The 25,555-nt window shown below is 39.2% G+C and overlaps 1 protein-coding gene across 5 annotated transcripts in view; it reads left to right on the top strand.

Annotated features, from left to right (window-relative positions):
* Positions 1 to 709: 709 nt before the first annotated feature.
* The window catches only part of CPEB4 (cytoplasmic polyadenylation element binding protein 4), a 66,001-nt gene continuing 41,155 nt past the window's right edge, over positions 710 to 25,555 (top strand). For 3 of the 5 annotated variants that reach the window (XM_081297811.1, XM_081297810.1, XM_081297809.1), the window contains exons 1-2: positions 710 to 3,243; positions 21,615 to 21,696. In XM_081297811.1, the coding sequence (XP_081153937.1) occupies positions 2,119 to 3,243; positions 21,615 to 21,696 (1,207 nt within the window). In that variant the 5' untranslated portion in view covers positions 710 to 2,118. Of the gene's footprint in view, positions 3,244 to 4,117; positions 4,315 to 21,614; positions 21,697 to 25,555 lie in introns of those variants that run through there. The other 2 variants (XM_081297812.1, XM_081297813.1) reach the window with 2 other exon arrangements.

Genomic DNA, 25,555 nt, shown 5'->3' with positions numbered 1-25,555 from the left:
AATGTCCCTCCGCAATGCGTTAGGCTAGACCAGGACCAGCGAGATGACGGCAGCCACGCTGCTTACCGCAGCTACACCTCTAAGACAGCATGGGAGAGTTGGGGGTGGGGGGTGGGAGATGGTGGTGAGGGGAGAATCCATCACAAGGTCCACATTCTGGGCAAGGACCTACGCAGAGCCAGGCACCACACAGCTGCTGGGAAGACGCGCTTCCTTATCGTGATCCCTCTGGGGCGGAGCTCGGGCCAGAGCACGTGACGCCTGGGGCACCACCTTTACTAAGGGCAGTCCTCTCGTTCATCGGCCGTTTGGTAGATCTACACTTCGCTCCCCAACACCTTGACTTTATGCCACAAAATGCGAGAAGCCCATTCTCTCTCAAGTGTCCCTGGATAATCCTCCTTCGGAGCCTGTTTCGGGAAGATAAACATCGAAGGGGCCCTTTGCCCACATAAAAGATGGCGGCTTGCTGCGCCGTCTCTGGGTTGGGGGACAGGTTCTAGGCGCCCGGCCTCACAGGGCGAGGCGCAAACGGAAGGGGCGTCTCTCCAGGCAACTTTTTGACCTTCCTGGGAGGGTCTCCGCGCCCAGGAGGCGGGGCTGGGTCTGCTCGCTAGCAGCGCATTGGTCTTCCGGAAGGTGGGCGGGGCTTAAGCGGCGCCCCACCCCTCCCTCCTCGAACCGGAAGTGTCTCTTGGTCTTTCCAGCTGGTTGTCATTTCACTCGGCTCGGTCCTGAGGAGAAGGACTCAGCCGCGGCTGCTGGACCCGGGCACCGGGAGGCGGCGGCGGCGACAGCAGGGAGGAAGAGGAGGAAGAAGGAAAGAAAAAGAAGAGCCAGGCGGAGTCCGCAACGACGACAGCTGGGACTGCGGGACCGGGGTAGAGCGGCGGCGGCGGCGGCGGCGACAACGACGGCCCAACAACCGTGAGGAGAAACAAAAGCCTTCTAAATTATAGTTTAAAAAAACCCGGGGGAGCCGAGAGAGCGCCGGGGGGGGAGGCCTTTCTCTGTAGTCTACCTGCCGTAGTGGGGTTTTCCTTCCTCCCCGCCCCCCCACCCCTGCGGAGAATCGAACTAGGAGAACTGAACAAACCGCCCCTGGGTCCCATGAGGGAGAAAAACCCCGGAGCCGCAGAGAGGGGAAGAGGCAGCAACCGCAGGACCTGCCCGCTCGCCCCCGTGGTCCGCGCACCCCCGGGCCGCCCGCTCGCCCTGTCCCGCTAACCCCTCCCGATCGCAACCCGAGAGGGGCAGACGCGGGTTTCCAGCCCCTTTCATGGGGGAGAGGAGGCCGGGGGGAGCCCGAGAACAGCGACCGCAGCAAGATCTGCACCCGGAGCCCCGGGAACAGCCCCGGAGGCCAGAACTGCGCCCAGCGAAGGAGCAGAGACAGGACCAGGAACAGCAGAAACCTCCCTGCAATCGTCTTTCCATTAGTCAACGCTGATTTCCTCTCCCGCAACCAAGAATTCACCTCCCGCCCCAGATAACCTAATATAATCTATATATATATAAATATATAATATATAATGTTCTTAAATTATTCCTGATTTTTTTAACCAAGCTGCCAAGAAGAGAAGAACGTATTCTCCCCCTTAGCACTATTCTAATTTTTATGTGAGTGAATCTAAACTGCTGAGGAAGACCATATGTGATTGTTAAATTATATATATATATATACATATATATATACATATATATATTTTTACTCCGAGCAATGCTTATTCTTCTACATCCATAGATGCTTGAGAAGCTGTGTTTTTGTCATTCATGTGTATTTTCCTTTGGAAAAAGAAAGCGCCTATTTTACTAACCAAAGACTTGATTTTTACCCTCTTCGTTTTTATTCCCTCATAGAAATCAGCCCAATTGGATTCATGTCAATATTATAAGAGATTTTTTTTTTTAGTTGCTTTTTTTCTTCTTTCAGAGAGAGACCAGAATTCCAAATCAGAGCTACTTAGGGTGATAAGCTACGATCTTTGAGCTAGCTATAAATAAGATATTTCAAGCAAACAAACAAGCAACTTAAATTGGAGTAGAGGAACAAAAACGGTGTGAGACATCAGGTTGTGTTTTTTTTTTTTTGTGAGATTCTGATCCTAAAAATAATAAATGGGGGATTACGGGTTTGGAGTGCTAGTGCAAAGCAATACTGGGAACAAATCTGCTTTTCCAGTCCGATTCCATCCACATCTGCAACCTCCACACCATCACCAGAATGCCACCCCCAACCCTGCTGCTTTTATAAATAATAACACAGCTGCCAATGGCAGCAGTGCTGGGTCAGCTTGGCTCTTTCCTGCTCCAGCTACCCATAACATTCAGGATGAGATCTTGGGGTCAGAAAAAGCCAAAAGTCAGCAACAGGAACAGCAAGACCCTTTAGAGAAGCAGCAGCTCTCCCCGAGTCCAGGTCAGGAAGCTGGAATACTGCCTGAAACGGAGAAGGCAAAGTCTGAAGAAAACCAAGGGGACAGTTCTTCAGAAAACAGCAATGGGAAGGAGAAAATACGAATTGAATCACCAGTTTTGACAGGGTTTGATTATCAAGAAGCCACAGGGCTAGGTACTTCGACCCAACCCTTGACATCGAGTGCATCCTCTCTTACTGGTTTCAGTAACTGGTCAGCAGCCATAGCGCCTTCTTCATCTACAATAATCAATGAGGATGCAAGTTTCTTTCACCAGGGAGGGGTCCCTGCTGCTTCAGCTAATAACGGTGCTCTGTTGTTTCAAAATTTCCCCCATCATGTCAGCCCTGGCTTTGGAGGCAGCTTCTCCCCTCAGATCGGGCCTCTCTCACAGCACCACCCTCACCATCCTCATTTCCAGCATCATCACAGCCAGCATCAACAGCAGAGGAGGTCTCCTGCCAGCCCCCACCCGCCTCCCTTCACACACAGGAGTGCTCCTTTTAACCAGCTGCCTCATTTGGCGAATAATCTTAACAAACCCCCCTCTCCGTGGAGCAGCTACCAGAGTCCCTCTCCAACCCCGTCATCTTCCTGGAGCCCAGGAGGTGGTGGATACGGAGGCTGGGGAGGCTCCCAGGGCCGAGATCACCGCAGAGGGCTGAATGGTGGAATAACACCCCTGAACTCCATCTCACCTTTGAAGAAAAATTTTGCAAGCAATCACATTCAGCTCCAGAAGTATGCTCGTCCCACCTCTGCCTTTGCTCCAAAATCCTGGATGGAAGATAGCTTGAACAGGGCTGACAATATTTTTCCTTTTCCGGTAAGATTATGTTCCATTAATAGATTAAGATGAATAAGGAAATAGCATGGTGTAATATCTCTGGAACTAAAGAGTTCGAATTGTCCATATTCACCTCAGAGCTCTTCTTAGAAAATGAAGCCGTTTCCAGACTTTATCAGAAGAGTGTAATTTGGAACAAAATGTTCAGCTGATTCTTTGGCAATTTTCTAATTATAGCCTTAATTTTTCCATAGATAATTATGCATACCAGGTAGCTAGTGATGTCATGATTATTAACTATAGTATCTTTCTTGCCTGACAAGAGAAATCAGGGTCAGTTTTCCCTGCTTAGTTAGGTGAGAACAAACAATATATAAATGTAAATGTATTTCATTTTAGAAGCCAATGAATATTTTCTGTCCATATGAAGTAACTGTGTAACTTTAAAAAAAAATTTCTTTTGACACTGTTAAGATAGTGATTCACTGAAAATTGACTATTGAATTCCAGTTTTCTCACTAGGTTGTATTTTAAACCTGGACAGTCTTATTCAGTCAATACGTAATTCCTCTCAGACCTGTGCAAATTCTGGCCTGCCTTGTGTCAGTAAGGACTACTCGTGAGAGAGGTGATCTAAAGTGTAATTTGATCACCATTTTTGTTTTATTTTTTGTGGTGCTGGGGATTGAACCCGGGTCCTTCTCCTCCATCAGGCTAATAATTTCTTTTGAATACTATGAAACTGTTAATCTCATGGTGACTTTTTTTTTTTTTTTTTGATGACGCCTTTCACCCATTTGTTTACTTTCCAGTGTTAACACTAGGGGTGTAGATAATTAAACCATTCCTAAAAATAGATGCAGGCAAAGATCACTTGTCTTTCTTGCTACCAGTATATCCTGTCTCTGGCAAGAGTCACATTGTTGGACGTTTTGAACTAATGAGCAGCCAGTTTAGTTGATAGAAACAAGATAAAGGGAATTTCATCATTAGTTGAGTATCACATGCCTCATTAAATTTTTATACTTTGGGAGTATGATCATTTATGTATGTTTAGAAAAGTTAGGTGGTAAGATAACATTGAGTCAGTCATCACAACAGCCCTACAAGGTAAGTTCTATTATTATCCCCATTTTACAGATAAGGAAATTATAGCTGCTATGGGTATGAATTCTAGGTTAAAAAACAAGGATTAAAAATATGTGACCGTGTGTGTAATACAGACACGCATGTTGCAACTGGAGGGTTATTTAGAGCTCTTTCTGTAAGGGACAAAACAGTACAAAATAGTTGTAGTGTTCTCAAATTCCATGTTAGCATAAGCCTAAATATGTTTTTATTAGTAATTATTTAGTGGGACGGGAAGTTTGCCAAGAGAATCCTGTTATTCTGTGGAATTAAATATCTGTTTCTACCCTAAGAATTCAGGTGCAATGTAGCTTAAAATATTTAGTTAAATTTAGTTTTAGATTTTAAAAAATGCTTGTGTTGCCTGTTGAGCAGCTGTTGACATTTGCTTTTAGACACCATTTTTACTCAAAATAAAGAGGAATTATGTTTTAGTGGTCAGATAAATGGCTGTGTAAGACATTGACAGTCCTATAAGGTCTATTTATAAAAAGTTGCTCTTGATATTCCTTTGAACATAAATTTAAAGGAAATGGAAAGGTAACATCTATGAATTATTTATGTATTGCTAATTTTACAAATCCAAGGTGGCATTCTATAGCTTTTAACTGAATTAAAATTTGGCTCAGAATTAAACATAATTTTCATTCTTAATTTGCTATTATACGATGACAGAATGAAATTTATGCAAACTCATGATTGTTTTCTCTCATTCTCAGCTTCTTGACTTATGATAAAGATTTGCTTTGGGAAAAATAAAAAGTTCAGAGAATGAATTAAATATGCACATGTGGGGCTGGGGATGTGGCTCAAGCGGTAGGGCGCTCGCCTGGCATGCGTGCGGCCCGGGTTCGAGCCTCAGCACCACATACCAACAAAGATGTTGTGTCCGCCGAGAACTAAAAAAAAATAAATATTAAAAATTCTCTCTCTCTCTCTCTCCACTCTCTCTTAAAAAAAATAAATATGCATATGTGTACATTAATATTTTTCTGTGCGGGGTTAATGGAATGTATTTAATGTGAGATCTTTTTGATCAATTTCTTTGGAGATTAAGCCGATTTATAAAATAATAGGCTAATACTAAAAGATATTCTTAGAAACTAACCCTTCCCTTGTCTATTTTGTTGAGAATGGAAAAAGGTCAAAGTACATGGCTCAAATATGGTAGGATAGATTTAGAAAAGTAAACTGCTCATTTCTGCTCTCTTTCATCACCAGTTTTAGGAGTGTGTGTGTGTGGGGGGGGGGGTGTGGCTGGGAGAGACAACAAACCGTGGGGTGATTTGAAAGTCACAAGAGAAATAAGTAATATGAGAAAAAATCTCTATAACAAACAACTCCTATTTGAAATTTGAAAAAAGTTCATAAGAAGTAAATAAACTTAGGACTGTGGTGCTTGCTTAAATGAATGCAGTTCGTGTGTGTGTGTGTGTGTGTGTGTGTGTGTGTGTGTGTATGTGTTTTAAACAATAATTCTTTTGAACTACTTTTTGCCAAAAAGTGCTCTGGGTTGATATAAATTGCGTGGTTAAATTTGATCTGAAAAGACTGGAAGGAACATTTCTTTGACTGGACCCAGGAGACCTAGGTTGAAATCGTGGCTCTATCAGTAGCAGCATTGTGAGGCCTCAGTTTCTTCATGAAGTGTGGAGGTGACCCAGGTGATCCCTAAAGTTCCTTATGATTCTAAAGCAGCCTACTGTGAAACCTCAACTGGGTGACTGTAATTCATAATCTTTTTTTCTAAACATTCCTGGCTTATTTAAATTTATAATTTGAGCACTAATAATTTTAGGAAAGAAAGTTTATAGATATTAGTCATTAAATTTCAATTGCTGCTGAAAAGAATTCCTAAGATGTTATGGAGAAATCTTGAAATATATTACAGAAATTATAGGCTAGAGTTTAACATGGTTACATTATAATATTGATATTCAACCAGAGGTTAGCATGGAATTGTTATATTAAAGGGAATTATGTCCCTGAAATGTAACTGTTACTGGGCAATGTTTATTTTAATTTGAAAAGAACCAGAATTATTTCTATCTTTGTTTACTGCAGGCTTGGGTACACATAGAGAATTAAAATTAATGATGACATTTTTAATTAGTTTTTTGTCTAATCTCAACATTTCCTTTTATCCATGGTTATAAAGCATGAGACGATTCCAAATATATGAATAATGCTCCCTCCAATAACTTATATGGAAAGGCATTGCATTTTAGATTTTTTTTGTATTAAAATTTATTTATAGGCTATTTTTGCTTAGCCTAAAATTTCATTGTACGAATTCAGATGCATGCCTCAAATCCTATTTTCCGGCATATTAAAGTAGTATGCATCTAATGAGAGCTAAGGTGCCTGTTCGGTTCTAAGTGTTTGACACATATTAACACATTTAATTCATTCAACAGTCCTGAGGTAGAAATTATTATTACTCACACATAAGAATCAACTCTTAACCACTGTGCTAAAGCATTGTGTACCCTCAAGTCATTATAACATAGGCAAGTTTGGGGATGAGGAGAGAAGGTCTCCAAGAAGTGTGGAAGATGGAAGAAAAACTTTTACAACCTTTACAAGTGTTGAACAAAGCTGATTGTAGGGCTGTAGGTCCTCTGGAGGCCTGAGGTGGAGGGCCACTTGAGCCTAGAGTTTCAGATCAGCCTGTGCAATATCGACAGACCCTCTCTCTTAAAACAAACAAACAAACATAAAAGCTGATTGCAGGGTTTTGAGAGTGAAAAATAATAGGTTATATTTGTTTATCAACTTTAAATGTTAAACTAATGTTCAAGTCAGTACTTTTGTTTTTAATTTTGAGTGGTTGCTATATACCAGGTACTGGGCTAGGTGCTTTCATATTTATTATTTTACTTCATGTGTAGAATGTATCAACACTGTGACTTTTGGTTTTATTGCCTGATTCCAAAAGGAAAAAAAAAAACAGGGCCCATATTCTTGTGAGTACAGGAATGATTTGATCCTTACATTAAGGGGGGGAAAATCCTGTCTTGCCAAACTGATTCTGGAATTCTGGTGACCAAATCAAATAGTGAATTAGGACAACTGCCAACAATGATGTTTGAATATAGCACCACTTTAGTGGGATGCTTAGGTCCCTTGTCTTTTCAGGAAAGTAGAGGAGAGTTGCCTAGTTTGTATGCTGACACTCTGTTATCTACTGCTTAATTGTGCTCTTGCTTCTATTAGCTAAGAACTGGGAAGTCACACACAGTCTCTTAAAAAGACTAACCTAAAACTGAATGGTAGGAAATACTTTAGGACTTAGAACCAGCCCCATTTGCCCTTACTTTAGACCCAGGTACCACAGATTTGTCAAGTTGTCTTAACTAGGCAAGTAATTCTCATCACTTTAATTTAAACTCTCCTCATGTTGTCAGTTTATTGATGCTTAAATTCTGTACCACATCTTCTATTTGCAAACAAAGTCGCAGCAGTGTTTCAGTTCTGACACTCATGGTGAATTGTTGGAACCAACTCAACATGCAATCTCATTCCATTTTATTTTTCTTAATATAATCCCAAAAGGAATTTTTGCATAGGAAACATTTTCTTTGACTTAGAAAGGGGAGAAACTAACTTTCTGACTTGCAAATATGGGTTGGATGGTTCTAGCTTTAATAGAATTGAGATTCTGAAGAAACTTTGGGAAAAGCCTCCACATAAGATTTCCTCCCTCTTTGTAGATTTATTTGTTTTTCTGATGGAGTGGGAATGATATTAGGATAGATTTTTTTTGTATTCTATTTTGTCTTTGGAGAAACTGTAGAATATGGTCAACACATTGTTCCAACACCTTTCAGGAAAAACCTGTTTATTACCATCTTGGTGAAGGTGATGATTGCTAGTGGCAAATAGAAAGATGCTTCTTAGTCATGAGGTTAAGATTTGGGAGTAATCCTTATTGGTGTTTGTGAAAAGAAATGGGAAAGGTGCCCTTAACTTGTGCCTAGATTTGAATTTTCCTGTCTAAATTCATTTCCTGTGTGATTTTTCTCTTCAGATAGTAGGAAAATAATCTTGGAAGCTCTATTACCACATTATTTTTAGCAATGTGTTATACTTGGGTTTTTTGGTCTCATCACAGATAAGATAATGTGAATAAGGTGTTTTTCTTTAAGTCAGAGAGCTTAGATTGTGAGTATCCATTTTAATTTTGTGGCAAATGCATTATTTCATTTTAATTGAGTAAAGGTGTCTATCAGAAATTAAAAGTATGTTTTTGCCATGATAAATTTTCAAATATGTATATATGTATACACACACACACACACACACACACACACACACACACATATATATTCAAATTTAGTGTAGATTCTCATCAAAATTTTTCTGTCACATATTATTGAAACAGAGTGAATTACATTTTTCAAGTTCTCAGGAAATGCTTAAGATTATAAAATGATAAAATGTATGTCTTATTTTATGAAATCAGTTTTGTGAGGCCAAATACATGGCATGGGCTGTGGATCCAAACAAACTGAAGTTTGACCCTGAATTCTAATTTGCATCATGGCCTTGAGTAAATCCCTTAAATTTGGAGGACAGTTCCTCATCAAGATAATAGTACCTAACAATGAAGGGTGAGGTACTTTAAGTATGTGGCCATATTAGGCAGCTTAAATTTTTTTAAATTTAAAATATGGCTTCCAAATATTGAATAAAATCATAAAATAATTACAAGTATAGCTTGGGTTCCTTTAAAAGATTTTGAACAATTCTTGCTTTATTTCTCAAAGTACTCCTTTTGAATCAGTTATAGATGTGACCCAGGACAGGTAAATTGTTAGAAGAATTATCAGTTTTCTTGAAGGGAAGTATTATAAATAAATAAACAAATAAATAAATAAATACACGCACACGCACACACTTATTTATTGATTTGCAGCCTGTATTTTTTAGTATTTTGAAAGAGTTTGTCTATAGTTGTTTTATTAAGAACTTTAGAACATGTATTGCTTTTATATACACTAAAGAAGACAACATTTTAATAGAAAAATTGTGACTTTTTGGTAAGAAGTAGCAGATGATACTATAGATTTGAATTGGGTATAATTTTATTTTTATCCTGGAATTAGGTTTTGTTTTCTTATATCTTAATTTTTAGCATACATTTTTGAACACCTCCTATGTTATGGACTAGGCGTAGAACTCTCAAAATTGATTTTATAGTGTATTCTGACCTGTGATAATCTTAAATTATACTGAACATGAATTTTTCATCTTAAACATGATGAATAAATTATCAGCTAGCCTAATGATGTCATTTTAATCTATGATTAAACTTTAAGGCAAACTAACAGGCTCACCTTTAGGTAGGATAAAAACTATGTATAAATGTAACCATTAATGAAATGTGTGGAAACTTCCAAAAATATCTGGGCATTTGCAAATATACACTTGTGTAAGTTACCTTGAATACTTATAACGTGCTGATTTACATTCTATGACAAAATAGTACTACAAAAGGCAGACTGTAACCTATGAATAACAGAATTCAATCCCATTGATATGTCAAGGAACAACTCTATCAGCTGTCTATAGGTCCTGTCTCATGTTTTCAGACTTGATTATTAAAGTTTAGAGCCATAAGCTCTGCATGTCATTTCCTTATTGTAGGATATTTATTAGGTTGGACAGTTTCTTTTTGCCAAATATTTATCAAATATATCCCAGTCATTTTTATCGTCCAAAATTATTATAATTAATCCCTAGGTTTTATACATTTTAAGACCATATTTATACTTAAAACATCATGTAACCTTTTTAATAATAGTTCTTTCAAGTATTCTTGAGGATTGCATCTAGTCGGTAGGTTCATGGTGCTAGTCAGTAAAATAGCTCTTGTCAGTTTATTGTCTGAGACTTAAAAAGGACAGACACCTCAATATAAGAACATTACTACTAGAAAAATATCCTAATTATAGTAACGAGAGTTGAATCTGGATTTCATATATGGCTCTGACACTTCCTAGCTATGTGACCCAGGGCAAGCTACTCCAACCTTCCTGATCCTTCATTTTCTCATTTATTTTGTCTGTTTTTTTTTTTCTTTTTTTTGCTTGTGTGATTTTTGAGATTGAAAAATATGTCTGATATTTGGCTTTCAGAAGATTCTGTTGTTAAACAAAAACAAGTCTTCCAATAGAAATATTAATTCAATCTTATGAATAGCAGTTTCTTTAGTTTTAAAAATAAAATGACTATACTTAGGTAATGGTGGATTGGGCTAGATAATGTTTGTTTTCTTGAACCCACTGATTCCTACCTCTACCCCCACTTTTTATAAGTTTCTTCCACAGTGTTTTTAACTTTTTTTTTTTTTTAAGTTTTAGATGGACACAACATCTTTGTTTTATTTATTTATTTATTTATTTTGTGGTGCTGCAGATTGAATGCAGTGCCTCACGCATGTGAGGCAAATGCTCAACCACTGCACTACCCCAGCCCCGCTCTTTTACATATTTTATCATGGAAAAATGTAAACATATACAATAGTAGGCAGAAGAGTCTAGCGAACTGCCATGTACTTGTCACCTGGCTTCATGAGCTGAGCTGTCTGCTCCTGGTGGCCGCTCCTGGCCGACCTTTCTTCTATAGTGCTAACACTCTCTCTCCTTTTACGTTATCTTAAAGTACTTCCCAGATAGAGTATCATTTCATCTGAAAATGGCTCAGGTATCTCTAAAAGATAAAGGAGTCTTTAAGAAACAAAACACAACAAAATATAGCTTTTAAGTTTTTTGTTTTTAAAGAAAAAGAGTGAGAAACTGAGGCAAAGCCGCATTTCCGAGACCGCCAGCCTGTTCCACTGCTCAGCCTCCTCTTAATCACTACAGATGACACTAATGGCCTCATCTCCTTCTCAGCCACCAAAACAAATAAAAAGAAAAGGTCCAGCCAAAATATCAGAACATCAGTTGGTGACCAGAAATTTGGGAGTTTTTTTTTCCATCTTAGTCTTTCTCTGGGTCCTGGTTTCTGGACACTAGTGGTGGACCTCTGGAAGTAAGAATAATGAGACAGAGAACAGGAAAGGACTGAGTCTTTTGGGTTATATTTTTGTCTTTTAAGAGGAATGTAGAAGTAGCAGGCGTGGAGGCCCATGCCTGTCGCCTCAGCTACTCTGTAGTCTGAGGCAGGATCAAAAGTTCGAGGCCAGCCTTAGCAACTAAGTGAGACCCTGTCTCAAGATAAAATATTAAAGGGTTGAGTGCCCCTGGGTTCCATTCCCAAGAACTAACATCCATGTGCGCTGCCCTTGGAAGGAATGTGGAGGCTTGGGTCTTCTGCAGGTCTTGGCTCCACCAGCACTTCTCATTCCGTTCTCTTTCAGTGCACAGACGTTTGATGCTTCTGATGGGCTGGGAATAATTAACCCAGGCTAAGGGCATCCTTCTTATGAAGAGTACAGTGTGGTGGCCTGTTTCATGCTTCAGGGTGGAGGAGGGACTTCTGCCCAGGAGACTCTGGAGATCTAAGGATGTGGCAAAAGACTTGTGAGGACCCTAAAGGTAGAGGCTTCCTGAGGATTGTTCTCCAAGCTCACAAAAAGAAGAGATGTTGGTAGTTCTGGGACAGAAGCGTCAGTTTAGGAGTAAGGATTGCGCGTTTTGGGGCGCATTCCCCTGCTGACTCTAGGCTCTGCTCGGGCCTACCAGACATGAGGAAGAAGAACCCCGATGGCCACTCAGGGTCTTCGTGGGTCTTTGTGACTTCACCTCTCTGGGCTGAGTTTTAGTAGTATTTGCTTTCCTTAAACCATTGGTCCTTTGTTCTGAATGGCTTATTAGGTAACAGAAACCTTCTGGGATACTTGTGGGTTCAGAGATTTAGGTATGTGATTATCTCTATGAAAACAGGCTATAGGAAATAACAGAACAGCTGAATTGTCTTGCTGTAGTCAGTACCTAATTTAACATGTGAGTTTCAGGCTCTTTCCCACTGTCCCACAGAGAGAAGGGGCAGAGGAAGTGTTTATTCTGTTGACTGCCAGGCCATGGGCACCTGCTGTCGCATATCTCATACTCCTTACCGTAGTTTCATAAAGGGAGCATTATTATCTTCATTTCGAGGAAGAAATCAGTGTTCAATGTTGCTGCTGTATCAGCATTACTTGCCTACTAAGTGATGATTTTTTTTAAAACATTTTTTTAAGTTATACATGGGCACAATATCTTTGTTTATTTATTTTTATGTGGTGCTGAGGATTGAACCCAGCGCTTCAGATACGCATGGCAAGCCTTCTGTCACTGAGCCACAACCCCAGCCCATAAGTGATGATTTGAATGCAGGTCTTATGATAGATTCCAATGTTTTCTTTCTGCCAGGCAAGGTAAGAATGAGGAAGAAGGGTCTGATGGTCCAAGAACTGACTAATGGAGCCTTGAATGCCAGTTCAATTTTTTTTAGTACAAATAAGTGATGATACCAAGTGTTTACCACATTAAAGATTTCTGATGCTTTCAAAATGACTGTAGTTAGTTTAGTGAAGGAGGAATTAAAGAAAATGTTCTCAAAGGCTTTCTGGAGGGATCTTCTGATTCATTGGTTTAGGTGGGAAGCAGATGCAGCTGTTGATCCAGTCAGAGTGAAACACTGAAAACATTTCATCCCTTTATATGTAGTTTGTAATTCTGTTAGGGAACATTTGGTAACATAAGAGCTCTCTGCCTCCTTTTAGAGATCATGATGAGAAAGTACTGATGGAAAAGGGAACTTGCTAAGAAATATGAGATGCTTCCTCCTAGGTCACACAACTACCTCTTTGACTTCAACCTTCGACACTTGTCTGCATTCAGATCATGTAAATAGAATGAAGGATTTCAAGCCTTGCGGATGTCAGCAGTGAAAATTCTAATTCATGACAAGATTCATTTAAATGAACTGCCACTCACTGTGTGACTACAAAGGCAGTTAGTTAAACTCTCATAGCTTCATTTGCCTAAGATGGGACTAATAACAGTAGTGACTTCATATGGTGAGAAATTAATGAAGGCAAATGATAAATCACACAAGATGCATAACAGAGGCAGGAGGAACATATCAGTCCCTTCTCTGTTGGTGGGGATGAATTTACAGCACACTCTACACGTGCTGTGTAACATGTGGGTGTGAAAGTGAGAGAAGCTCATGATTCAGCAGGGAAGTAGTCCTATCTGAGCCTCTCGACATCCTGTACAATGCCCGAGTGCAGAGGCGAACTTCTGCCTGCACTGGGATGTGAGTGAGGTTCATTTGGAAGTGGGACTCTAAACGTGGAATGTATCATCAACTTTTGATGATCTGTGGAGTTAAATATCATTTGATCCAAAAAGAATATTTACATTTTGAAAAATCTTGGATTAAACTCCCATATTACCTCTGATTAATTATGGGCCCTACTGGCATCTCATACTTCCTATTTATTTTGGCAGCTGACATACTGGCATAGACTTTCTTTTTAAACCAAAATATTTTCTTTCCCTTCTTCACCAGGGAACGTTTAAGCCAAAAAGAGAAGCTTCCATAGCCTGATAGAGATTCATAGCAGGTCTGAAAAGCAATCACAGTAACAGATATTTTACAGAAAGAGAATGAGTAAAGAGGATAGCTGATTTGGCTTTGGCTTTTAATAATTTGATTATATTCAACTAATTACATTTTGTTTTAGACCTGGTCCAGGAATGCCAAAACATACTAACTCAAGTTTATAAACAATTGAGTGGAGGTGGGGACAGTGGTGGGTAGATGGGGTATATTTAGATGAGAAAATTGAGGCTGAGGACAGCTACTACGTCTGAGCAAAAAACTTAGCTATCAATATCCCAACATCCTGCTCCAAAAATGGAACTTGAAGGGTTACATACCTCTCATTCTCCAACGGAAGTAAGCTTTCTTTTACGTAAGAGTGAAACCTTTCAGAAAAATTTGCCTTGTGGGTTTCAAACCACGGCGTATTGGCAGACATAATGACTTTTTCCCTTGATAACATCCATAAATGTTTAGCAAATGATAGATACTACTGTTTTCTACTTATTAAAATCTGAGATCATACTGTTAAGCCACAGTTCTATCAAGGCAAGCCAAGGGGGACTGGCATATCCTAGGCAGTTGTCTGGTGATGTGACTTGATTAAAAAAAAAAAAAAACTCAATAAATCAGTAATGAGCAGAGAACATTTGACTAATATTTTTGATAGAGGAGAGACACAAAATTAGTAAGCCAGACGGCAGATGTTCTGTCATTGGGTGAAAATAGAACCCTATACCTAAGGTACCAGATATATAAATGCCAGAGATAATATTTTAGAGTGAAAATGTAAGTTCCAGATTTGTATTGTGTTTGTTCTTAATGGTGAGCCATTTACCTCGCCAGGCTTTTTCTCAGGGAGCAACTCCCTAGTTGTTGAAATTGGACTTGATTATAATCTTTTCCCGAGGTATGTATCTTAGAGGTGGAGAAGAGAGCTTTGTTTCAGGTTTTGAAAACAAAGGCCTTCTCTTCCTATGAAAACCTTAAAATGATTCTTGTGGAGTATTTTAGGCTGGACTATACACAGCTGACCAGTCAGAGTATAAGCTACAAATCTAGTGAAGCTAACCTGTTGAATGGAATTGCTTACCTCTGGTTCTCAAAGTGTGTTTCCTGGCGTCACTTGAAAACTCAAAGGAATGTGGCTTCTTGGGCTCCACCCAGACCTACTGATGAGAGACTCTGGAGGTTGACTCGGTAATCCTCGTTTTAACAAGACCTCCAGGTGATTCTGATGTTTTTTCAAGTATAAGACACATTGGCTTAGATCATCATCTGGATGTTAAAAGAAGTTGCCATGGCTAGGTATGATGGCACACACCTGGAATCCCAGCCACAGGGAGACTGAGCTGGGAGGTTCTCAGGTTTGAGGCAGCCAGGGCAATTTAGTGAGGCCTGGTCTCAAAATAAGTTGCCACAGAGGATGATGATTTTGGCCTGTGGCGTGATCACAGTTAAGTTGTTCTTCCTGACAGTGATGGACCGACAGGTTCCTGTGCTTCTTGTGGCTACTTCTGGAATGTTATGAGAAGCCCTGTGGGTAGCTGTGTGCTGACATAGGTCTTCCTATTATGCCACAGCCGGCAGCATTTTTCAGGGGCGTATGAAAGGTGGAGTCTTGCCCTTTGAAATGCTCACTTTGTTTTTTAAGAAGGTCATTTTTATTAACTTTGATTTTCATAGTGGTATTGTATAGTTTTTTTCTTTAGAAATAGTCCTGTGAAAGAGAGATGACAGAAACTTAACCAGCCAGTTTCTGACATGCAGCTCAGCATATTAAATATAAGAATTAAGACTACAAAACAAAATGAGGGCTAAATACTGTAATAAAGTGTACTTTGCTGAGCCTTGAAGATAATTGTTGCTCTTTTATTTTTGGGCATGATTATTAAGCTCACGTGTTCTAAGATCAGAAGGCCTGGGTTCAAGTTCTGCCTCCTCTACGTACATGGCGATGATAAACTTGTTTAGTCACTGTAAGCTTCAGTTTCTTCATCTGTGAAATGGGGTAATAACTGAACATCCCCAATTGCCTAGGGTTTGTGTGAGGAATAAATGAAGCTGTATGTAAGGCGTAATGCTAGCTGCTGCTGACATTAGTACTGCTGTCTTTTCTCCTGTGGTAACTTAGAAATAATTTGTGTGCTGCACCTGTCTGTCATCCCATGGGGAGAAGAAAGGTAAGGCTTCTCTTTTCATATGGTTTTCAGAACTCTGATATCATCTTTTGTCATCCTTCTGGGTTTTGGTCATTCTTTCCTTTGTTATGTAATTTGTGGTTGCCTATTTTCCAGGTACTGGCCAGCATGTTCCTGCCCTCAAAGCAGAGGGCCACCTTTATTCAAATGTGTGTCTGAAGTACCCAGTCATGACTGCCATGACCTTTCCCTTACCTGAGGACATGTCAGCCACTTTGGTAGGAGACCTGGGCTGGAATCCTGACTGCTGAACTCTGCAGCACAGTATGGGCAGTAAACTGTATTTTCCCACCCCAGTGTTTATTATTAAATGGAATAAGATGGCCTAACTTAGGAGTCTTGAGGATTAAATAAGACAGTATTAAGAAGGTGCTGAGAAGAGGCACCTAATAGGTGCTGAATAAAGGCGGGTTCTGCTGATTCACCTCTTCCCCCTTTAAGCTGCCAGGAGAAACTGGCAAAAGTGAGTCGAAGCAAATAAAGTTGTTGGTGTTTTTTGTTTTTAAGAGATTCTTTAATCTTTTATCTGAAATCAGGACGCTTTACTTCCTTTTCTCCCAACAAATTGTTTCAGTAATTTCTTTTTAAAGAAACTTGTTATTTTGCATTGTGTATAGTGTAATGAAAGTGAATTGACTGTTAAGACTCTAAGGGGGTCTGGGAGTATACCTCAGTGGTTAGAACATGTACTGAACACCTGCGAATTCCTGGGTTTGATCCCCAAAACTAAGGAAACAAAACTCTAGAGGTTTATTTTCTTACTGACCTACCTTTGGCCCTTTGCTTTTTCATGGACAAAATGTGGTGAACTTGAATTCGTCGTTTTATCCAGATTTCTGGTTCCTGCCATATTTTCATTACAATTTATAAAATGTACATTTTGGAAGAGTCCATTTTGGAAAACTAAAATACAAAGACGGGCAGGGGTGTGGCTCCACGGTGGAGCACTTGTGCAGCCTCCATAGAGCCCTGGGTTCCACCCCAGCACTGCCCAAACTGAAACAAAACCAAAAACCAAAACCAAAAAGACGTTGGAGCTGGGAAGGAGAAATTAGAGAGCTAATCAAACCATTTCCTTTCATGGGCCAGGAAGGAGCTCTGGAGGATGGACATGCCCCCGCAGTGCTGAGCTTTCCTGTGTTCGATACTCTTTACATGGATTTATGCTGATCTTCATATTTTGCTCATCAGCTCAAGTTCAGTGAAGAAGAGCTGTCACTTAAGAAAAATTTTTTTTGACAGTTTACTTTTTGGGAAATGGATCCTAGAAAATAGGTCAGTAATTATGTTTGGTTCAGTTAGTAATCAGAAGGGGCAAAATTGAGGATGGAGTTAGGAACTGAAAGCACTCTTACTCCCTTGATTGAACCTGGCTGTTGGGCAGGAAAGCTGGCATTGTTTTGCTGTGCTTATATGTTGGGTTTCTGTGTGTTTCTCTTCCTCTGCCAGCTTCCTAATGGCACAGACACTTCCAGTTTAATTTTTAAAAATTATTGTATTTAAAAATTGGAGAAAATCAGCCGAGTAGCATAAGAATGATAAACTTTGGACCCTCTCTGAGAGCAAAATATTTACTTGAAATAGTGTGTGGTTTTTGAACTTTAAATTACCAAAGCATCATATGAAGTAAAATTTCGTTGGCATGGTGGTGCTGGCCTGTAATCCGGGCTACTTGGGAGGCTGAGGCAGGAGGATTTCAAGTTGGATCCCAAGTTGAAGTTGTAGCAACTTAGTGAGACCCTGTCTCAAAATAAACATTTTTTAAAAGGGGCTTGGGAGGTAGCTCAGTGTCAGTGGTAGAATGCTTGCTTAACATGGGAGGCCTTAGGTTTTATTCCTGGTATTGCCAAAAAAAAAAAAAAAAAAAGAAAAAAGTAATGCTATTACTATTCAAATGTAGTTTATAATAAGTATAATTCCTAATATGGTTGGGTTGTGGAGAAGAATACATATTAGACTAGGATTGGCAAGAATGTGGTGCTTGTTCCACTGGGCTTTATACTTTGCGTTTAATATAATCACCAGCAATCTGTTGAGGCGCAGTGTCCTTCCAAGTTCCCATAGAGTCTGAGAATCCTTCTTGATGCATTGCAATTGATCAAAGTTTGTATAATGTTATTTACTTGTCACCCCTCAACTAAATCATAAAATTTAAAGGAAAAGGGGTAAAGGATTTGTTTTTTTCAATCACACAAAATACTACTGAAATTTAAACTTTTCATTAGAATTTTAGCTCTAAAGTACTCTACCATTTAGAAATGATCAGTTATTAAGTTTAGCAAAAATTTATGTTCCAGGCAGTGTACTTGGGGCAGAGGATGCTGTGAAATTATTTGCTAAGTTCTAGTACTCCATGTAGAAACTCACAGGGCTTCTTGACTTAATGAGAAGAGCTCTTATGAAAGAAACTAAGCAAAAACCTCTCTGTGTTCTATTCTTTTTCAACTGCTTCTCTTTGGCGTTCTTCATCAGTGATTGTCAGAATGCAAGTTCCGGAAATTCACAAGGTCGCTTACTGCTTTATTTGCCTGAAAAAGAATAATAGGCCGAGTTCTTCCTCCTACTCCATTATTTATTTTGGCAAAAGAAAACATACAGCTCTATAGTGGGAAAGGGGAAATCTACAAACAAACCTTAAGATAAGGAAGTAGGAAAGAAGAAATATTTAAACATTAAAAATGACTTGAAGGAATTCATCCATTCCTTGATGTTGCAACATTTGTGCACTAATAGAATGTGCTTGGGACATGGTGGTACAGAATGTGGGACAGCGCTTCTTCACCTGTTTTGTGCCATGGAACACATAGACAAAAGTTGTTCTCCAGGGAGCTCCTCATCTCAGACCCCTGCCAGTACCAGGGACTGACGGGATGACTGTCTTGGCATATAGGCGCCCATTTGAGGCGGACTCCCTGGGTACATTTGAAGTAGGATGCAGCTGCTGCCTTTGGGAACCTTCGCAGTCAGAGGACAGTCAGGTGAACAGTAACCCAGAAGTCTGGCCTTCAGTATGGGCCTGTGGGGGAGATGGGTTGTAGGGAAGGCCCAGTTATGACCTGGTTCTAGACTGCTATGAGGAGGGCCAGTCCAGCTACGGCCAGACGGCTGGTGGAGCTTCGTGACCTTCTTATGCACTTCTCTGCTCAGAGAACATACAGTGATTTAGTGCTTGACATGCAGTACGAATACTCTTAGGAATACTGACCTTCAGAAGTTCTGATTCTGGCCACGTCCTCCTGCTGCTCTGTGAATCTTGCTGAGGAGAAGCTGGTGAGAAAAGAGGAGAAGTGGGGAGGAGTTCTGGGCTGTGGCCACCACTCTCAGAGCAGAGCCCTGTGTTAAGACCCCGGTCTCTCCCCCACAGAGGAACCTGCATCATTCTCATCTAATATTGTTTATATCTGAATAGAATTGTGTTCAGATGCCTCAAATCACAGGGATGAACAGTTTGCATTACAGAGCAGTCCATCTGGTAAACACTGCTGAGTGAGTGTCTGTCTACATGGTGGGGCAGGGTGAGGAGTGGCCCTGCTTCAGGGAAGCATGATAATCCTACAGGACGTGGTATTAGAGCAGCACAAGGGAGAAATGTCAGCTTGATCAAAAATGCTCTCCTGTGAAGGATAGTTGCTATCAGTTAGAGATTCTAGAAGTTAGCTCGGAAAATAGAAAAGGGAGATCCCAACAATTAAGCAAACAAACAATAAAATTATGAGGTGATTTTTGTTTTTTAATATTTTTTTAGTTGTAGATGGACACACAGTATCTTTATTTATTTTTATGTGGTGCTGAGGATCGAACCCAGGGCCTCACCTATGCTAGGCAAGTGCTTTACCACTGAGCTACAGCCACAGCCCTGGAGGTGAATTTTTTAAGAAGCTAAAGTTTTGAGTTATAAAGTAATATTGGGCTGGGAGGCTGTGGCAGGAGGATTGCAAGTTTGAGGCCAGACTTGGTCTCAGAATAAAAAAATTAAAAGGGCTGATGATATAGCTCAGTGGTAAAGTGACCTTGAGTTCAATCTCCAGTAACAAAAAAGAAAAAAAAAAAGGAAGGAAGGAAGGAAGGAAGGAAGGAAGGAAGGAAGGAAGGAAGGAAGGAAGGAAGAGAAAAAATAATATTGGGACTGTAGCTCAGTACTAGAGTGTGTGCTTAGAATACCCAAGTCCCTGGGTTCACTCCCTAGCGCCAAAAATAAAGAAAGAAAAGAAATAAGCAAGAAAAGTAATGGAAGAGAGTAATGGCAGAAGTGAAGAGAGAGTTTTATGGAACCTGCCTGTCTGTCTGCTTTGAAAGCCCCATTAATATTCTGTGTGTAGGGGGTGGATCAGAAGCATGGATCGCTGTTTCCTCTCAGAGTTTAATATGAAAAGGTTTCCTCTCCTGCATTTAACTTACCAAGCCAGACTTTAATTTGAGTTATCTGTAGTTGTTTTCATCCTGAGGACTCCCAGAGCAGTAGGATATTTGCTATATATTTAGGAGTCCCCACCCATTCTTAAAATGTACCTGGTTGAGCCAGGGTTTCAGAGAACAACGTACCCTACACCTTTCTTCCAAGTTGACATGGTAAATAAGATTGGGATGGCCTTTGGTTTTCTCATCCAGATGCTGACTCTGATCTGTGTCTTTTATTCTTTACTTATCAGGGTAAGGGCTGGATATTTGGGGGTCCTCCTACCTTGTGCCTAGGGGGCAGGGAGAGATGGAACCTGCTTCCACAGCTCCTCATGGTTTCCTCTTTGGAGGAAGCTTTGTGAAAGTAATGAGAGCTGTCCCTGTGACCCATCATTCCAGATTGAGTTTTATATTGGGGGAGGGGTGATTATATCCTTTTTTAAAATGTATTTTGTGTGTGTGTGTGTGTGTGTGTGTGTGTGTGTGTGTGTATTTGGGGATATTGTCTATATTCTGAATGAGTTAGTTTTAAAAAAATCTTTAGAGAATGTAAATCATTAGAATTCAAGGACAGCCTTGGTAACATAGAAAGAGATAAATCAAGTATTTTTCTTTTCTTTCATTGAGGGTATAATGTCTTTTTCATGATTAACCAGTAATATTGTTTTGGAATATTATCTAACAGATATTTGATGACTATTAGCAAACCTTGGCTTATAAGAAAATATATCTATTCTGAGAGCACTCAGAGATGCCAGTTTAGAAGTAAGTCTTGAAACAAGTTAGAAAGCTTTGCCACATTTTACAGTCTCAAGTGGTGGAAAAGATAGATTTATTTATATTTTATTTAATGTTCTTAACTGATATGGAGATTAGTTTTAATGGTTTATGCTTTATTAATAAAAATGGTGCTTTGTTGGAATACATTGTTAAAAACAAAATTACTTTCTACTGAGCTCTATGTACTTTGTGGTTTTTGATGTTTTGAAAGGATAAGTAATAACATGAAGTAATAACGTACCTGATATGGAAAGGGAGTACTTTTGCTGTTTTTTGATCTCTGTCCCATGAAGTGCAACTTGTTTTCCTCTTTTACATGTAAATGCTGTTTTAAAAAGTGGTTTGTGGTGTTTGGACTTACAGGACCGCCCCAGGACATTCGATATGCACTCCCTGGAGAGTTCACTCATTGACATAATGAGAGCTGAGAATGATTCCATTAAAGGTAAGTTGAGTTGGCAGATGCCCTTCAATAGATGAATGGATAAAAAAATGTGGCATTTATACACCATGGAGTATTACGCAGCACTAAAAAATTACAAAATCATGGAATTTGCAGGGAAATGGATGGCACTAGAGCAGGTTATGCTTAGTGAAGCTAGCCAATCCCTAAAAAACAAATACCAAATGTCTTCTTTGATATAATGAGAGCAACTAAGAACAGAGCAGGGAGGAAGAGCAGGAAGAAAAGATTAACATTAAACAGAGACATGAGATGGGAGGGAAAGGGAGAGAAAAGGGAAATTGCGTGGAAATGAAGGGAGACCCTCATTGCTATACAAAATTACATATAAGAGGTTGTGAGGGGAATGGGAAAATAAACAGGGAGAGAAATGAATTACAGTAGATGGGATAGAGAGAGAAGATGGGAGGCGGGGGGGAAGGGGGGATAGTAGAGGATAGGAAAGGTAGCAGAATACAACAGTTACTAATAGAGCATTATGTAAAATTGTGGATGTGTAACCCACGTGATTCTGCAATCTGCATTTGGGGTAAAAATTGGGAGTTCATAACCCACTTGAATCTAATGTATGAAATATGATATGTCAAGAGCTTTGTAATGTTGTGAACAACCAATAAAAAAATAAAAAAAAGGTAAGTTGAGAAATATACTATTCTATTTTAGCAGATAGTCAGAACGTATATTATCTATTTAATCTGATGAGCATATAGCCAATATTATAAAGTCATATTTTGTATCAAGTAAGTGCTCTCAATTTTGTACATGAACTTTTTGTTAAAAAATCAAACATATTTGATGAGCATCTATAATAGACCCATTGTGATACCAAATTAAGTCCTGCAAGAGGACAAATTGGTAGGAGTGGGCAGTTAGCTCAAAGCATGATCTGTACTCTTATTTATTTTTAATGTATCAGGCAAAAATCTTCTCAGGGCCCTAAATGTATATGTCTACCCACTTATGCTAGTGACTGTAAACCAGCAAGAGTCAAGTCTTGATAGGTGTTTTTTTTTTTTTAATTCTGCCTAGTTGTAAATTTTTAAAAGATGGCCAACAGTTTTTACAATTAAAATAAGTTTTATTATTATTATTATTATTATTATTATTATTATTATTATTATTATTTTTACGTATTATGTTTAAAAAGTAGCAAAATTCTTGCTTCGCTTCTGGTCTCAATTCTGGTACTGACCAGAAAAAACATTTTTGAAAAAAACATTCAGCTTGACCAGACCTATTTCTTCACCTTTATGCTATAGGTCCTTTTATCACCTGGGAGTTTCAGCAATAAAAAGCAGATGCCAGCCCCACCCCAAATGTGGGATAGGACGTGGTGGGTTCTTTTTATTGTCAGATGCAGCATGCACCTTTGTTGGGATTTACCAGACTACATGTTCTATAAAGGCCCTTCTTCTGATTCTGTGAAAACTACTCCACAAAATAAAATAAAACATTTTTCACAAAAATCGCAGTTTACTAAAAAGTGAGAACCAAGATTTTTTGTTTGTTTTTGGTAGTACTGGGGTTGGAGCTCTGGGGCACTCTACCACCAAGCTATCCCTCCAGCACTTTTATTATCTTATTTTGAGACAGGTCTGGCTAGGTTGCCCCGGCTGGCCTTGAACTTGCAATCCCCCCATCTCAGCCTCCCAGGTCACTAGGATTACAGGCATGTGCCACTGCACCCCCAGCTGCAAATTATTTTTTTTTCCTCCCAAAGAAATTTGGAGTGTTTAGTATATTGGTAACCCCACTTATTAGTTAGTTCGTTCATTCATTCATTCATTCATTCACATGGCCTTTAAGAGCCTGCTTTGTGCCAGATGTAGAGCTTTGTACTAAAGACAAAGGTGGCAAGTGGTGACAAGCCAGTTAGTTTTCCTTTGAGTTTAGTTTATCATATTACTGCTGCAGTAATATGTTTAAATATTTTAAAAAGACCAGTAGGGGTCCTTTTTTTTTAAAAAAAAAATAAGGAATGCTTTGGGGCTTCTGGAGAGATGAAAAATAATGTGTACAAAAATATGCATCCATTTCACGAGATAACTTTGAAATATTAGAACTGTTTCAAGGGTCTTTAATAATATTTTGAAGGTTCTTACTGAATGCCTCGTGGGATTCTGGAAAATGGTTCTGATCCAGATGCATGCTCTATCTCTTAAGAAAGATGCCTTTTTCAAACTTGGTTTTGTTCGCTGCTTTCCAGCACTCTGACTTGGGCAGTCCTTCCTCCTCTCCACTCTCGTATTCTCATCATGAAAGGTGAAGAGGGTCTGAGGCCATTTCTAGCACCAGGAAAACTGCACTTAGAAGAGTAAACTCTAGGAGGAATCTGGGTGAGGTCTGGGGTTATATGATGTCAGTGTCCTGGTTTTGTACCATGGTGATGTGAGATGTTACCATTTGGGGACACAAGATAAAGGGCACGTGAGAATCTCTCTGTAGTACTTTTTTGTAACTTGGTGAGAATCTATAATTACTTCAGAATTAAAAGTTAAGTACAAAAAAAGTAGCTGAAGGACATTCATATTATTTATTTGTTACTGGGTATTGCACCCAGGGTTGCACTACCCTTGATCTACATCTCTAGTCTTTTTAATCTTTTTTTATTTTGAGACAGGGTCTCTCTAAGTTGCTAAGGCTGGCCTTGCGCTTACCATCCTTCTGCCTCAGCCTCTGAGTTGCTGAGATTACAGGCACGCACTGCTGTGCTAGGCTCTTTTATTCCTAATGTATTTAATTTTTTTTTAGCCATTTTATTTTAAAGCCTCCTACATACCAGATCCTAGGAATGATAGGTAGTCAAATCATTTTTCATGGTAAGTGCCTATGGTTTTTATCAGAGAAAACACAGGCTACAAACAACAGTAGATATAATTTGTTATGTGACTTTTTTAAGAAGCAAACCTCTAACTGGTACTGAAATAAATACGAAGAATTTGCACACATTATTATAGGATTAACTGTAGAATTTCCTTGGTCTATCAGTTTTAGCCAGGATATCTCAGTTTTATGTCCATCTTCTAGTTTGCTAAATGGATTATTATATAAAGTTCACTTTTATTCTGTATTCCTTTTCTAAACATATTCTTAATCAATTTTCCCTTAATTCTTTTTAGCTGATTCTGTAGGGAGGAAGAATCAAAAGTTAAATGATAGAAAAAATTATGTGTGATTTATCTAGTCTGGGAACCTTAAGATTTTGTGAAATTGTGATTTATAAGAAGCAGCATGGCAGGTAGAAAAACCAGGGGTTTTGGCATCAGGTCTGGATTTAAACTACCACTCTGCCACTACATTCATTGGTGCTCATGAGGTTAAATGATATGATGTATCTGTAAAATCCAGCATGCGCCTAGTTATAGAAGACACTCAAGAAACAATATGGCATGGCGTGTTACTAAATATCTACTAAGTCTTTTTTCATGTACATCAAATGAGAAAACCAGCTTCAGTTTAAGTTTAGGTATTAAGTGTGTTTTTTTCCTTCAAAGAGCAGTAAAGAATTCATAAGCAAGGGCAGTCTTACAAAGCTAGTTTATAATTTTTAAAACCAAGATCATGAACTTGATATCATTGTAGTCTGTTACTACCAAAATGTAGTGTTGTTCAGGGAAATAGTTTATTCTTATCAAACTCTGTTCCAGGTTAGATAGTTTAAGAAATATCATGCTTGTTCTTAACAGTGATTCTCTTGTGAGATTTGGTTTAAAGGTAATAAGAAAATTTGAATACCTTAACAAAATAACACTGTCTTTTTAGAATAGGTATCTAAAATCTGCCAATCCATTTTGAAAGTAAATAAATAAAATATCTCTCCCAGTGCTCTGCTTCCACTGGA

The sequence above is a fragment of the Spermophilus citellus genome, assembly GCF_964194105.1.
Source record: "Spermophilus citellus genome assembly, chromosome: 1".
Lineage (NCBI taxonomy): Eukaryota > Metazoa > Chordata > Mammalia > Rodentia > Sciuridae > Spermophilus > Spermophilus citellus.
This window is presented reverse-complemented; position numbering and strand designations above follow the sequence as displayed.